This window comes from Stegodyphus dumicola, chromosome 4, assembly GCF_044657685.1.
Source record: "Stegodyphus dumicola isolate Sdum_Otavi_A_Nest chromosome 4, ASM4465768v1".
Taxonomy (NCBI): domain Eukaryota; kingdom Metazoa; phylum Arthropoda; class Arachnida; order Araneae; family Eresidae; genus Stegodyphus; species Stegodyphus dumicola.
In genome coordinates this window covers 29,096,420-29,113,297 of record NC_140771.1, presented here as the reverse complement: position 1 = coordinate 29,113,297, position 16,878 = coordinate 29,096,420, and the positions used below count along the sequence as shown (strand labels likewise).

General features: G+C 31.3%; 1 protein-coding gene across 2 annotated transcripts in view; it reads right to left on the bottom strand.

Moving 5' to 3' along the window:
- Positions 1 to 16,878, bottom strand: part of E(z) (histone-lysine N-methyltransferase E(z)) — a 106,391-nt gene that overhangs the window by 67,830 nt on the left and 21,683 nt on the right. For both annotated transcript variants that reach the window (XM_035351013.1, XM_035351014.2), the window contains exons 4-7: positions 15,269 to 15,397; positions 11,310 to 11,423; positions 4,754 to 5,051; positions 432 to 525 (exon numbers count right to left, since the gene is read on the bottom strand). In XM_035351013.1, the coding sequence (XP_035206904.1) occupies positions 432 to 525; positions 4,754 to 5,051; positions 11,310 to 11,423; positions 15,269 to 15,397 (635 nt within the window). The remainder of the gene's footprint in view (positions 1 to 431; positions 526 to 4,753; positions 5,052 to 11,309; positions 11,424 to 15,268; positions 15,398 to 16,878) is intronic.

Genomic DNA, 16,878 nt, shown 5'->3' with positions numbered 1-16,878 from the left:
CCACAAGTTATTGTCTTGACCTATTACTCTTTTGTTGCCATATTCAGCTGACCACTGTGGCCATTAATAAATACACACTTTTTTTAAATGTTAGAATCCTGTAATTATGAAAATAATCTACTTCTTGCATGTTGTACAAGCCAGGTCCCAAATTTTAATCACTTTTCCCCAAAAAATGCAAGACAAATATGCAGCAATAACAGTTAATTTATATCCTTGTTTATAAAAACAAAACATGGCTTATTGAGAATCAGTTGGGGATATGAAAATGTAGATGCTATGAATGTGTTGTTAAATCACGTTTATTCATAAATGGCACTAAGTTGTGCTGTTTGACCACAGTTCATGATCAATGGGATACGTTAAATATGATATTGCTCGATTAATTTAAAATCCGATTCAATTCCATTCAATTAATTTAAAAGTTATACCTTTGTTTTAATTGCTCTGGAGATCCTTTATCTGGAAATACTGCTGAAATGGCAGCAAAAATAATGTCATGCTGTTCTGGAGCTGAGGATTTCTCTGAAACAAAGCACACATGTATTTATAAAAATAAGTTAAATTATTCTAAAACTATTTACTACATTTTCAGTACCTATTGTAAAATGTAACAAAATCTGAAACATACAAAAGCAGTATTGTAAATTTAGTGGTGATGACATTTTTGGAAGCAAGCAAATTACATACATACTGCAATTAGAACTAACCAAAACTAAAATAATATAATTCAATTTTATTTTTCTTCCTTTTTTTAGAGGGGATACAGAGTGCATAAAAAAGAAAAAAAATTATTCTAAAATATGCAAGTTATGCTTTCTTTAATAAAAAAAAATCTGATGTGTACACAACATGACTTCCTTACACGATATATTAAATTATACGCATATTTTTCCTGCATTTCATTTAAACGTATTGGAATGAATTAAATCTACTTTGTTGATAGCGCATAAACCACAATAGAATAAATGCATTCTTTACAATTCACTACATTTGTTTACCACAGCGATACTCTGGCGCTAGCTTCACTTAATAGAAACTTAACGAAATTTACAATTACATTTCGTTCATACTATAAATCAGAATGCATATAAATGTATAGCATTTGAAGAATTATTTAATCGTTGCCACACGTTCTATTCAAATACTATAATAAATTTAAAACAATGTATAAAAGAAATTAAGCAAACAAAATAAAAAAGAAACAGTTTTTTACAGACGATTCAGCATTTCTCATTCAATTAATTCAGTTCTCCCATCCCGACAAGGCAAAAATACATAAAAACTCAAAATATCTATGTTAAAAATTACAAAGTAAATTTTAAACACTTACTTCCTTGAATAAATTTCCGAATGGATCAAACATGATTTAATTCGCAGTAATAAAAAAAAGGCATTATGTTTGTTGTTGCAAAGCTTGGTTTCTCTAGATTGGCAACAAATCTGCTATTTTGCAAAGTTTGAAATGTAAACAAACATGCCCGCCATCGCAAAATTCATTAGACTTAGCTGCACTTAAACAACTTTTAAATTGTTGATAACTCCACCAATATTGCGTGCAGATTTACTAAAGGCATAAAAACCTTAACCGGAAGATAAGAACAACATAATTAAATCATTTTTAAAGAAAAAAATGCACAACTTACAAACACATAACAGTAAAGAAACTGAGATCATCGAGCCAGTTAACAGAGGGGTTATATATATACATATATTTATATACGTTTGGTGCGGCCGATTGTAACCAAAATATGAGGTGCACATATAAATGTTATAGCAGTTCTATATACAAAATTTCAACATTCTGAGGCTACTCATTTTGAGTTATGCAAGATACATACAGACGCCACGAAAAATTCTCTTTAGAATTCATTTAAAATTAGTTTTATAATTTTTTGGGGGAAAGGAGTCTTTTATTCTGTCCTTGCGTATGGATGTCATGCAAAAACATCGTTAAATTGCATTTAATAGCAGTTAAAATGGATATTTTCATTGAAATATGATGCCTGAAAATTTTCGCAATTACAATACTTCCTTTTTACTTCGTACAAGGAAATAAAAAGGCATGAAAAATTAGAATTTCAAAAGACAGATTAATTATATTGTCATATTCTCAGTGATATTAATTCTTCCCAACCTAGCTGGTGCTAGTCAAAATCAAGAAATATATTTATCTTTAATGCATCCAATACTCCAAAAAGATTAAGCAGTAGATGATGAAGATCTAGATTAGTGCATAAAAGCAAGTGATTAAAAAAAACCTGTACATTTAATAGACTTAGGAAAATGTGAGAAAAATTTAATATCTGCTAACAGGTTTAAGAGTCTCAGCGTGACCAGTGCATAGACTTGCAAGAGCACTATGCCTTTTTAGCACCTACGAAATGCAAGGCAAAATTTTGGAACTGCTCCTAGGTACTAAGCCTGACTGCTGGGTAGGGGATTTTCCTTGCTGAACTTTTATGTATTTCAGCCACTGCAAAAAATGTTCTGGGAAATTAATTGATCAGACTATAAAGATCTCCATTATTCCATGTGTGCTTTTGTGATGTAAGTAATTTCAGCTAGTAATTGGAATATCTGAGGTTCAAAACACTGTGAGAGCACAACTGATTTTTGACATTTCCTGGCTGGGGGGAGGCTATTGATCACTAGAATGGCATCTGAACTAAATTTAGTTGATGAAAATTTGTTTCTATCTTACAGTAGTGGGTATCACTCCTTTTCTCAAGCTTTAATTAAACAGGAAAGACATAAAGAATTATTCTGCTTCCATGCATTTTCTTGTGGTATATGTGATTAGTATGCCCAGTTAGCAAATGAACAATACAATCTGAATTTCAGGATAGTGAAAGAAGAAATACTATCTATAAGGATATCAAATGGTTTTTAATGATAATTTTATTGAGATGGTGAATGAAATTAAATATTGTTTATTATAATACAATAATATGCTATTAATATTATCCTGTTTTGCTCGATAGCAAATTTAACTTGTAACTTGTAATTAAAAAGTATATTTCTAATAAATGTGAGAGACTTCAGTGCAGACTGAATTTAAACCCTAATTTTGGTGTTAAATCGAATGTTGGTGCAATTATTTATTAATAAGGTACTTTTCCCTGCATTTCATATGGGTATAGAAACTGAGGATTGTCCCTAAAAAAAAAAAAAAAAGATTAACTCTTATAATCTGTTTCAAATTCAGAGGCAAATTTTCCAGCGAGTTATCAGTGGTTACTGAATAATTAGTTATAATGTTGTTTTTAAACCTGCTGGATTTCTACCACCAGATATAATTATTCTGCAATGCATAGGTTAAAAGGACAGCCTAACTAATTGCTGCAGTTCTCATTTTGATCATTAACTGCCTTTGTCTGCACTTTTTCATATTACTGCAAGACAACCAGTACAAATTTTTGGATACAATGGATATTAATGAAAATTCATTTTCAGCAGCGTGCTTATGCGAATGATAGTAAAACTGATGACAGAGTAGGTTTTGTTTATGTCATCTAAGAGGATGAAACTGAGCAGCACCAGTTTTGTATTAGAAATCAATGCACTGCTTATATTTTTGAATTTCTATGTATTAGTTTTACAATTAAATGGATACTAGCTAGGATAGACATATTTCCAATTACTTAATTTCCACTGCTGCTTTCTCTTCCGTGGAGTCCCTAAAAATATTTCATCATATAATGATATTGTTAATATACAGCAGTCTCTTGGGGATCTATTACAGAAGGATATTTCAGTGCTTTTTACATTTGTTCATGGGTACGTGGGGATATATAGAAAAGAAAGAGCTGATTGGCTTGAAAAGAATGCAACTAAAAAAACATTAATATTGATGTAAATATTCCAAAATCGTACTTTAAAAAAATATTCAAACCTAAAACGATTAAACAATGGAATAATGATGATATCACTTCTGATAAGGGAGACATTACAAAAAAGGTCTTTCCAACTATCTTCGAAAGACTGAGAAATAAGGACTTATTATTCTATTTTAATGTTAGATAACTTTTGTCTGGGCATGGAAAGTATAATGTTTATCTTAAACGCATTAAGCTGATGTCTTCCAATTTGTTATTGTGGTCTCGGCATTCAGCAAAGTGTCTTCCATTTACTTTTTGATTGCCCCTTCCTCTATCTTGCAAGGAATTCATTAAAATGTAGATTGAAATAAACTGGCTACCAAAATTTCATGAATTTGTTTCTCAGTCTTTGGTCTACCTTGCTTTTAATGACTTTGTTGACTCTTATTTTAAATATTATAAATAATTAAAAAAAAAAAAAAAACTAGCAAATGAAATACTTGTGGCTTGAATCCCAGTGACACCACAACTCCTGGCTTTTAAAAAAAAAAAAAAAAAAAAAAAAAAAAAAAAAAAAAACACTTAATAGTCTCTACAAAGTAAGCCAAAACATTCATGGTAAAGGCTAACTGTCTGAAGGAGAAATAAATTCCACAAAATTTTCTAAAGGAAAAAGGCTTATATTTGCTAAGCACAGGGAAATTTATCAAAAATCAGCATTTCAACTGGTATATCAACAATATAATATGAACAATTAATATTTAGCAGTTTTAGGCATTTAGCTCCTTGTCCACTGTATCTCTGACAAGGATAAGTATATTGTAACCAAACTATTTTCCTTAGATGAATACTAACAGATTGAAAATTTTGTCCTTCCCCCCAAAAAAAGCATAAAATTTGACAGCATGCTGACAGATTATCAAAAAACTTACCATGATGAGTGGTAGTTGGAACATTCCATGGTGGTGATCGACCACATTTCTTGTTACGACCTGGAGAAGATTTTTCATAACCTTCATCTGAGTCGAATTTTATTCCTTTAGGATCTAACTGGTTGGCTAACGTCTGCACTAAATCTACAAATATATCGTCATTTATAAAACCACACTCTCTGTCACCATGAACTTTCCCATCATAATTTTTCAGAAGTTCTTCAATAAAGGAACCATCTTGATCAAGAACTTCATCTCCCATATAAGGAATATTGTGCAAAACAGTTTCATCTTCAACCTAAGCAAAATGTTTAAAAATATATAAGACTCATCTCATTGTGCACACATTAAACAATTTTGTACTTCTTTGTTAAAGCGGCAAACTATGTAAACCTTTTGTAATATTTGAAATTTGCATATTACAAACTGAGCAACTAAGATGGTCAATTTTAGCAACTGAGTACAATGGTAGTTTCAAGAACAAATCAGTACAATTCATAACAACAGATTATGTCAGAAAAATACACAATATGACCATATTTGACAGACATGGCCAAAACCTGCATGATCATTTGTATATGAATGCATAGGAAACTTACACTGTAAGGTGTGTTACACATGTATTTGTTGCTCAATAAATATTGAAAAAGTAATAAAAGTACTTTTTATAAGCACAGTAAATTTAGTGGTTGCACCATTTCTTGAAATAAAGAAGTCACATATAAGGTGCTTCACACGGTATAGCAAAACTTTAAGTTGAATAACTCTTCAACAGGTGGAACTAGAGATGTGAAACTATGCAAGCATGCACAGGCACCTAAAGGAAACTTATTTAGACTCTGGTTAGTTTCAAAGAATATTTTATTTTCACCACAATGTATCAATATTCAATCGAAGAGCGTATTTAGTCAAAACATTTCATCTTTGTGAACACAGACCTGCTGAAACACTCAGGAAGTGATGTAGTTCCTCTAAAATAGACCAAAGCCATTTTCATGTATGTTAAGAGCATTAATTGCCAAATTGGAACGAACAGATGACAAAGTAGGCATGAAAACCACAAAAAAAAAAAAAAAAAAAAAAAAAAAAAAAAGACAGCAAGGATATCCAAAACATGACCGCTGTCAAAACAATAATGTGAAAAAGCCATCTATATCAACTTGACACTTGGCTCAACAACTTAACATCAGTGCAGCTAAAGCATGGAGAATAGCCCTCAAAGATCTTTACATTTTCTCTCACAAAATTCAGAAAAACCGCTCATCCCAGATGCTATTGAAAAAGACTGAAGTTTACCAACAGCATGCAAAAAATGATAGATATGGTTTTTCCAAATGTGCCGATATAATTTTTTCCTGATGAGGCAAACTTCTGGTTGGATGGCTATGTCAATAGCCAGAATTAACAGATTTGGGACAGTGATAAGCTAGAATTTATTGTTGTCAAGTGCTTTCATCCACAAAAGGTCACTATCTGGTGTTGTTTGTGTGCTGATGGCATTTTGGGTTTGTATTTTTTTTATTCAGGCAAGTCGAGATAGTGCTATCTCAACTTCTTGAGAACAAGGCTCATTCCTGAACCAGAACAATGGATTCCAGATGCACAGTTTCAGCAGGATGAAGCTCCTCCACATTTAACAGGAGGCAGCTTGGACTTGCTCTGGTGTCACTATAATAATCGTGCCATCACAAAGCCTTTCCCAAATCACTTTTTTAAATCCATTACGCAAATGGACAATTACTTAAATGGACTTTCTAAAATTCACTATAGCCCTTACCTATTACAACTACACTTCTTTTCACAGAGCTATAATAAAGATCAAGTCTAGAGGGATCAACCAAAAAATCACAGAGGAGATGAAACAGTGATAAGGTCAATTCCAATAGACCAACTCAAGCAGATTACTGTGAATTTCAAGTAGAGATTTTGATTAATTTGAGATTTTGTCTTCTCACATAGCAAAACATTTTGAGAAACTCATCTTTTAATTTTTTTTATTCACATGCACAAATCCTGAAAATATGAAATAAAAATACTTTTCAGTTCAGTTATTTAATACTTTCTTTTTCTATATCCTGTGAAGTACCCTGTACATTACAGCAAGCATTTAATTAACCTATGGGACTAAAAAACTAATATTTTGGCTACTTAATTACCTAATGTGGCTAAACTAATGCTGAATGTAACCAACAAACTAACAGTATTAGTGACATTCAGGCAGTCATTAAGTATAAGAAGTATTCTCTAGCTTTTGTAAATTTAAACAATTTAAATATTTTAAGCCTGATAATTTCTGAATTTGAGTTCATCTGTCACTTTAACGTATTTATATACATAATGATGCACATACAAGTAAATGAAAGAATGAGAAACATTTGGCAAATATAACACAATATCAGGCTAGCAAATACATTTCTGGCTAGGAAATCTGAATGATTTAAAATTTTATCAACAGCAGCACATTATGAAATTAAAACTTTCAAAAGGATTGGTGGACTGATTTCAAACATGAGAATTACAGCGCATAAGAGAGATATATCAGAATTTACAAAAAGAAAAATTCTTGGTGCTTGTCTGGCAGTCATTTCTTACCAAAACAAGAGCTCTGGAAGTATTATGACAGCCTGTATTAATCAGATTTATGGCCATATGCCTTGAAATGAGAACTTCCTCTAGTCAGAGTAAATGCTGAGGATAAGATAAAACTATTGAAATAGAATTGTAGTCAATAAATACTACAAAAACAACTATTCAAATTTATGTACAAAATTAATATCCTCTTGAATTAAGATGTTAATATTCATAGTCGGATAGCTACTGTAAAACCAATGATAATTACACCCATGCTTAAGTGTAAAGATCAAAACTTAGAAGAATAAAAAATGCCAATGTGCATTTTTCAATGATAAGTTCACATTCACCAGCTTTCAAAGTTTTATAGGAGGTTCTCATTATAGGAAATTTTATATGCAGAAATCTCTTTCAAAGGGCATGATCTGGACTGCTTTATGACCACAGTAATGCATATAAGTGGATAACAATTTTATGCCGTTTGAAGTCTGAAACATTGACTGTACTTGAAAATTACATTATTGTCGAGGAACAGATTAAATACCCCCCCCCCCCATAGTTCAAATTTTGAACCCAAGGAACATGTTATGAATCAAGATGACAATGCATTCTTTTACACCATAAAACTGGTAATTCAGTGTTCTGAAGAACATGACCATGAGCTTGATCATTTTTCACATTCTGCATAATTTCCTGGATGTCAGAAAAAAAATGAGCCTGTATTGTACTTGGAAAAGGTTTTCCCTATCCGCCATCATAAAATGAAGCATTCATTGTCTTGCCACAGGAACATTAAAAAGTACATTTAAGGATTTGACAAGAGACTTGTATTAATCATTTCTGTAGAAAAACTGAAGAACTGCTTCTGAGGTATGGAATCATTGGGACTTCAGGTGATTTAAGATTTTAGATTCTTATTTTAAACCTAGTAAGATAACAGAAATTATAAAATTCAAAATATGAGATGCTTAAGAAATAAAGATGTATTTATACCCTTACCAGAATCAAAATTTACCAAAAAAGCTCACCATTTACTTGTTTTTTGTGTTAATACTTTTCTTTCATTTTATAAACAGACATTTCTGGCTCAGTTACAAAGTTGCCATGTCAAAAATTCCCACTAAACTGTAAATCGCAATCTTTCCATTAAAAACCTCTTTATCACTTTCTTCACTATTAGTAGTGATATTTTCTGGATTTAAAACCATATGACAGATTTTGCCATCCATTAGTTGAATGCTGACTGGGGCACAGTCATAGCAATGGAAATCTTCTGTTATATCATCTTTATTTATTATTCTTTCTCCAAATTTCTTCACAAAGTCCATTAACTGCAAAAATTTTGCTTCTACAGCATTAAAAATCTATCAAAATAACTTTGACAGTTTTGCCTAATTTTGAAATTGTACTTTCTTAAGTTTGAATTGTGCTAAGATTGTCACAGAAGCCAAGTATTAAATACCCTTCTGCTTTGCAGATTAGAGAATTAGAAACTCTTTTTGACATAAACGAAAATTCATACTTTAATTTTGAGAAAACAGCAGAGATAAGAATAGCATACGAGCACAATTTGCCATGTTAATTTAGCTTATATTCTTAAGAATGTAATTCTTTCCTTTTCATTGGTATTATTCCAACGAAAAGGTGTATGAGAAACACCCCACTAAGCAAAAGCGAAATACAGTTACTAAACAAGCGGCACCATGTGATGACCTTCCATGTGTTAAATTTAAATGAGTAAGTATTTTCATACTTACCACAGTAATGCATATAAGTGGATAACAATTTTATGACGTTTGAAGTCTGAAACATTGACTGTACTTGAAAATTACATTATTGTCGAGGAACAGATTAAATACCCCTCCCCATAGTTCAAATTTTGAACCCAAGGAACATGTTATGAATCAAGATGACAATGCATTCTTTTACACCATAAAACTGGTAATTCAGTGTTCTGAAGAACATGACCATGAGCTTGATCATTTTTCACATTCTGCATAATTTCCTGGATGTCAAAAAAAATGAGCCTGTATTATACTTGGAAAAGGTTTTCCCTATCCGCCATCATAAAATGAAGCATTCATTGTCTTGCCACAGGAACATTAAAAAGTACATTTAAGGATTTGACAAGAGACTTGTATTAATCATTTCTGTAGAATAACTCAAGAACTGTATAAAGTTTGATTCACCACCTTATTGCTTTACATACTTTTCTTATTTTTGTACTTCTGCTTACTAAACATTAATCCAAGGCTCCTGGCTACTTCTCGAGGTCATGTGCCTAGTGCTCTCTCTGGATGCCATGCTCAACAAACCCAGATGCAAACCTCCCTTCTCCAGCCAAACTTATGCTTGTACTGATCAGACCACATTTTCACAATTCAGTCACTCTTTCAGAGACAAAAGTACCTGAGCTTTTTTTATTTTAAATTCTCTTAGACAACTGAGGAAACTTTATCCTGTCAGGCTTTTCATAGGATCAACTGAGAGAAACGGAAACAGCTTCAAGAATCCATATATCTGGCAATCAATGTATTTTCAATAAAGTGACACACAATCTCAATTAATAGGGAGAAAAATCACTTTTATGGCACACTGCCTCCTTTATATTTAACTATTATATTCTCATTTTCTGATCTTGGTTTAAAAAAAAAAATGCTTGTGATCTGGATATTAGATAATTATGGATACAGGATTTCCGGATTTTGGACTTTGTACTGTATTTTGTTATCAAATCTGCTTCAAAACAGTAGATTGTTTGCTGGGAGGAGAACTGATATAAAATTTTTAAAGTGATTCGAATGGTTTAAATAATGTTTGTTGCATAAATTTTGCCTATACCAAAAATTTAATTTTACAATTACTGCATTTGAAACTGATGTTAAATAAAATAATTAAATACCTTGTTCTAGTATCCAATATATTTGAGAAAATTTAAATATCTTCCTTTAAGTATGAGATATATCTTTTAATCCAATCAAAGAATAAATATTAAAGTTCATAAAACTATCCAAGATATATAACTAATTGATAAAGCTGAATTTTCTACTCATTTCTCAACAAGCAAGAACAAATTAACTTTTCAGGTTATATGATTATTCACATAGAGTATTTTAAGCATTCTTCAAAATTCCAAATAGTTGACTAAAACAAATCTAAGAATCAAGCTGCTCATACAATTAGATTTAGCAGCTTAAACTTACTGATGTTATACTATACTCACATACCTCCTCCAGTTTTATTAATTTTACATGCTTGAAAAATTTAAAAAGAGAGAGTTAAATTACACGTGGCATTTCTGAATAGAAGAATTAAAAGAAAAATGTGACAGTTTGAAAAATGGCATATGAATAAACGCAGTACTATTACAGTATTAAATATTAAAAACTTACTGTTCTAAGTATTATTATTATTATTTTACTTAAATTTATAGTTTTCTAGCCATCCATGATGCTTCATAACTCATAAGTTATAAAAAGGCTAGTAGGGATATGCAAAGGTGAGAAATGTACAAGATCATGTGATAATTACATTTTAGTGCAAAAGTATTGCATTTTCATGTAAATGTGTATTTTGAACAAATGAAATCCAATTTAATAAATATAATGGCTTTTAAACCTAATAAATTCTGAAGGCACTTTCAAGAAGAAGTTCTATAGCTAAATTTAAAACTGAAAGTCTTCTTAAAACTAAATAACTCTGATATTAAGGTGACAAAATGAATATGCCAAAAAAACTAAATATTAAAACAATTAATAATTAACATCAAAAACTGAGATAATGTGAGTAAATTTACTTTAGAAAGTTCAACTTTTCAACTATTTTAAAAACTGCAGTACTGCAATCATATTAATAATACTTTCCTCTGCTTCTTATTATAAGTTGCTTCAATTCATGGTGCACTTAAATAATTAAAAAAATTCACTGAAAATGGTAGACTATAATCATAATAAAATCAAAATAATGAAAAATCAAATTTATTCACCATGAAATTTTGCTGAATTGGAGCCCAGGTATACATGGTAGGGATTGGAGTCACTGCATACATAATACGGAGAGGTGTGGACTGGACAACACCATCCTGTTGCCTAACTTCACACTACAAGAAAGGAATTAACATAAGTAAGTGATGAATAAAATTACAAATTCTTTATTATTATAAACTTTTCCTAATGCATTACGAAAATTACAATTAACATTCATTTCAAATGGAAATAATTTTTAATAATTCCTAAAAAAAATTAATAAATATACTTTATATGTATAAAGTAACATAAATAATATGCTTAAAATTCATTCCAAGTTCAATATAAACATATGCAAAAACCAAACACCAGAAGTACAATGCAAACTGCAAGGAAAGGGAGGCAAAACATGCCAATATCAAAAATGAAATGAGAAATCTGCATCTTCCATTGAATTGCCATTAGAGAGTTGGTGCAACGATAGAAGTAAACAAATCAGTCTGTTTCCAAACCAATAAAGATAAAAATTAACGTTTAAAACTTAAAAGAATCTCAGAAATACAGTCACAGTAATCTGCCTCTTTATCAGCATAACCCCTACTAAACTGAAGTAAGCAGTGTAAAAATTGCAAAATTATAGGATCAAAAACATATTTTTTTTTTTAAATATTATTTTGAGCAGACCAATCCAAAAAACAAAACATGCGAATATAAGCAATTCAATATGTGGAAAAATAAAGACATACATAAATTTTGAAACCATACGGGTCTGGCTACAGAATTTTTAAAAAAAGCGTCAAATACTTAACTAAAGGGGAGGGACTTTAAAAATCTAATTAGTTTCAGTTTAAGTGGGCCTGAGTCCAAAGAATATGTAAAACAAAAACAATCTAACATATGAAAAAAAAAATCAATCAAACTTTGTTCTCATCTGTTTAGTAGGAAAATATTGTTGTTAAGCCTAAACTGTGCTAAGTAAAGAATTTAGATAAATTATGAATTTTAAACTGATAAAAATTAATAAAAATAATTAGAGAAAACTTCTGTTGTAACATTAAAGATGGGGTAGTAAAAATAAATACACTGCTGGCCATTAAAATTGCAACACCATGAAGGAAAGCAAATACAAAAAATATATTTATTGCACATAAGCAGTATAGCATGAAGACAAAATGATTAAATTTGTAAGCATTTTTGAGGTTTACAGGGATGCAAAATTAGTAGAAACAGCTGCCACCCCTGTCAACTAAAGCAGCCCTTACCCCATTAGACATGGAGTCAAACGGGCTTAGATGACAAAAATGGGCAACTCATTCCATGCTGCTTCAGGTCTGTGCCATATTTCATCAACCGTATTAGCTGGAGAGAGGTGACGGGCCAGTCTCTCAGCAACCCATGACCAGATCTTTTCAATGGGTGACATATCTGTAGACCGGGCTGGCTATGGCAGCAGTCGAATACCCTGTGTATCGAGGAAGGTCAGAACATGATGTGCAACATGTGGTCTTGCATTGTCTTGTTGGAAGATGGCGTTTGGCAGGCCTCGAATATAGGACACAACCACTGGACGTAAGATGTCAGAAATATACTGTTCTGCGTTCAAATTACTATCGATCTGAACTAGAGATGTACATGTCGTGCATCCAGTGGCTGCCCAAATCATTACACCAGTTGCAGGGCTCCTATGCCGATATCGAATGCAAGTAGGCGACGTGCGGTCTCCTCGTAAACTCCAGACACGTATACAGCAATCATAATACTGCATGTAGAACCGGGACTCATTTGAAAAGGCAACATTGTGCCACTCCTGCACCCAGCTATATCATTTGGCTTACCAGAGTCGCCGTCTCTCTCTCTATGCTACATTGTCAAGGGAGGCCAAAGTAATGGTCACCCTGCTGATAGTCCATGCTGCTCCAAACGTTGGCGCACCCTACGAACGGATACTGGGCATGCTGCAAACATGCCCATTTCCTGACTAATGATCTGTGATGTGGTTGTACAGTTTTGCAGGGCTGATCTCACAATATGTTTGTCCTCTCTGATATTAGTCAAGTGAGGGCGTTGAGATCATGCATGCCGTTCAATATGACCCTCAGCAATTCATTGATTCCATATTCGCATGACAGTGGTTGGATGTCGACCAGTGCAGCAGGCAATATCACGGAATGATAATCAATCTACACTTTCAATAGGCAACGATCCTGCCTGTATTGAATTCTGAAACTTGCTGATAAGCATTTCCTTTTCTTATTCGAGGCATAACACGGTATTCTGAGCAAACTCCAGCCTTACAAAGTACTTTCTGAATGAGAAATCCACTACACAACTTTTCTTTTATGCAGTACTTCAGATGTTGTTTCTCCCTCCTGCGTCATCTAAATGCACTGAAATACTCATCATTTGCATAGCACAATTTCTCCTTCCTTTCATGTGATTTTGACATTTGTCAGATCATTTCTTCCTGTTGTTGCAATTTTAATGGCCAGCAGTATAATTTGTAAAAGGAAAAAAAAAAAAAAAAGTTCTAGTTTTTGGTTTTTGCATACAGTTTATTCCAAGCTGAATAGGGGATGAATTTTTAAACATATTATTTACTTTAATTTATTCTGCATTATTACCACCACTTGTTGTTGCTTTCAGCATGCAACTGGATTAGGTTTTGAAGCACTTTTTTCTTTGTATTTATTCATTTACATATATACACATATATAAATGATATTTAAGATATTATACTGTTCCTGGAAAAGCTGAAGCCACTAATATTTTTGCAACAATTGCTTACTTATTTGCATAATACAATTGATTTTAAACAAAACTTTATGTTTGGATTTCTTTGCAAAATTAATCAAATTATAATTTACAATTGTTGATATTTTCCAGTTAACAGGATATTACTTGGCAGCAAATATAAATGTTGGAGTGAAATCTAATTAGAGATAGGGCTGGTAACCATAATGATATATACAATAGCATGAAAGGAAAGTCTATAGTTTAAATCCAAAATAAATGCAAAAATCACAAACAAATGCAGGAACTCCATAAAAAGAATACACGTTATTATTCCAGTCGGACAGTTGTGCAGTGTTTCCTGCTTAGTTGAAGTTGACAGAATTCTAAGACATGAGCTCTTCACATTATAAGTACAGAAATTGAATAAAAATGTATAAATCCTTGAATCAGTTTCTGTTCCACAAAAGTTATTTCTTGTAATACTATCTGTCATGACAATGCCATTTGGAGCTTCAAGCATAGTAAAATATAATTTCATTTTGGAGTTTCTTGAACACTTTCAATATGAATGACAGCTTTATCTTTTCAGAATTAAAACTTCTGACTCTGTCATTTAAGAACTGTAAAATCGTACAATTCATACTGATTCTCTTTCTTTCCTTTAAACATTTCAATTCAGAAAGCAAATGATAATCCTGGAGGGAATATTATAGAACTGGCATTTCTTTTCACTGCTAATTCACTGCTACTGCATAGAGTGAAGTAAACAGTTTACCATGTTTAGTACTTAGGCAATCATTTTCCAACTAGCATACTGGTAACTCAAAGTAACTTTTTGTTCAAGTTCGTGAGGGGAAGAAATAATAAAATCTGTAATTTGCTGTTTAACAGAGAAAGATGCTCTGCATTATTGTCAACAAGATAGAACTGTACCACCAAGCAGTGTGAAAATTAGAAAAACATGATATTGCATCGGATAGGCAATTTAATTAAAGATTAATTTTCTTTCTGAAATCATGTAATTAAATTCCATATTCCCATATTTTTTACAGTAGATCCTACTATTGAAAATCAAACACAATTGCTATCTTGATGATTATTTTTTCATCATAAATTATGTTTGCCAATTAACAGCAAAAAAATTTCCAGGATATGATAAATATATAAATACCCAAATCATTTGTAATAAAAGTTTAGTTAATGCATACCTTTCTCTTTCTCATCAAATAAAAGTATCATAACTTACCTTCTTCATAACTGGATAATGATCAGGTAAATCAGTAGGAAATACTGAAATTGCATTAGTTTCTTGATAATAATTTTCCATCAGGATAACTTTCTCAGAGATGTACCTTCGGTTTGCAAGATATGCAGACTAAATTCAAAATAAAAATAAAATAAAGAGATATACTAAACAGAACAGACAAAAATTATATATATATATATATATATATATATAAAAAAAAAAAAAAAAAAAAACTATTAAATGAAATGATATGAACTATAAGTTTAATATTAATTAAATTAAGATCAACTTACAAGATCTCTGGTCAAAAACCTTTTGATACTTACATATTAGCTACTACTGGCCCAAAACTGATAATACCACTTTAGCTCTTCCTACAAGTGTCGCAACAACTCTAAAATCTTGTCTGGATTTTTTTGGAAAATATTTTATCATTTTACTCCCCCCCCCTTTTTTTTTGGTTGATGTTCTTTTCTTTTTAATTGAAAGGGAATTTTTTTAACAATAACTTTAGATCAATTAAAGCAAGTACACCCACTCAAAAGAGAGAGAGAGTAATTCTATATCTCCTGTTTTATTGAGCCAATTTATGAAATTCAACTTGCATTTTTCATGTCTCGACAACATGACTTAGGACAGATTTATACATAGAATTGTTGTAACTAAGGTATTTTGATAAAAAGACACTTTTTTTCTGAAATGACATAACGATTTTTTTCCATATTTAGATTCTATGCCTCAAATTATTCAAAAGAGCCAAGTTTTATAAAAATCACACTAGTATTTTTTAAAATATTAGCTCTCAAGCTCCTTAATAATTGTATTTGGTATATATTTATTAATATCTCTTTGTGATTTCTTCTTTCCCAGTTCTAAACTTAGGTTCAATCCAACTAGCACATTTTTCCTGATTTATTTTTAAAATTTGTATTTTTGAGTAATTTTAATAAACTTTTTGAAAAAAAAAATTAATTACAACCTACAGAATTTTTTGCATTATCTTAAAAAATAGAAATTTTTCTAAACACTTCTGGAGGGGGGGGAAGGCAGGTTTTTTTTATTTAAACTTTTCTAAGATATATGTGAATTAATATTTTGGCACATTTTGAAATTTGCCACCTTTTTCAAGCAAAAATAATGACAAACGTGGTTTACAGATTTTGTAACATTCTCCAATGAATTGCCACAGTTATTTTTACCTTAAATTTCCAAATAAATTTTGAAAGAGAATTAATCACACAGAATTTATTTTGCTCAGTTTTATTAATGATGCATAATAAATGTTTATTGATAATACAGGGTACATCACAAAAGCATACACACTCTTGTCATAGAAAATTTATTTTCCAACTTATAAGGTTAGATTTCTGGGAGAAGTAAAGCTACAATCCAATTTGAAAAATAAGTCAAAATGGTTCCAAATAGAATCATTTTTTTACACTGCATGAATGGCAGGGAAAATAGAATCAGCAAGCACTGTTAGGTACTTTTCTCCAGTTACAGTACCATTACAAAATGGTAAGTCCCAATGAATCCCCTAAAAGACAAACCACAACATACATTTACATCAGGCAAAATCATAGCCTTTTTTATAGACACATGGGAATTCT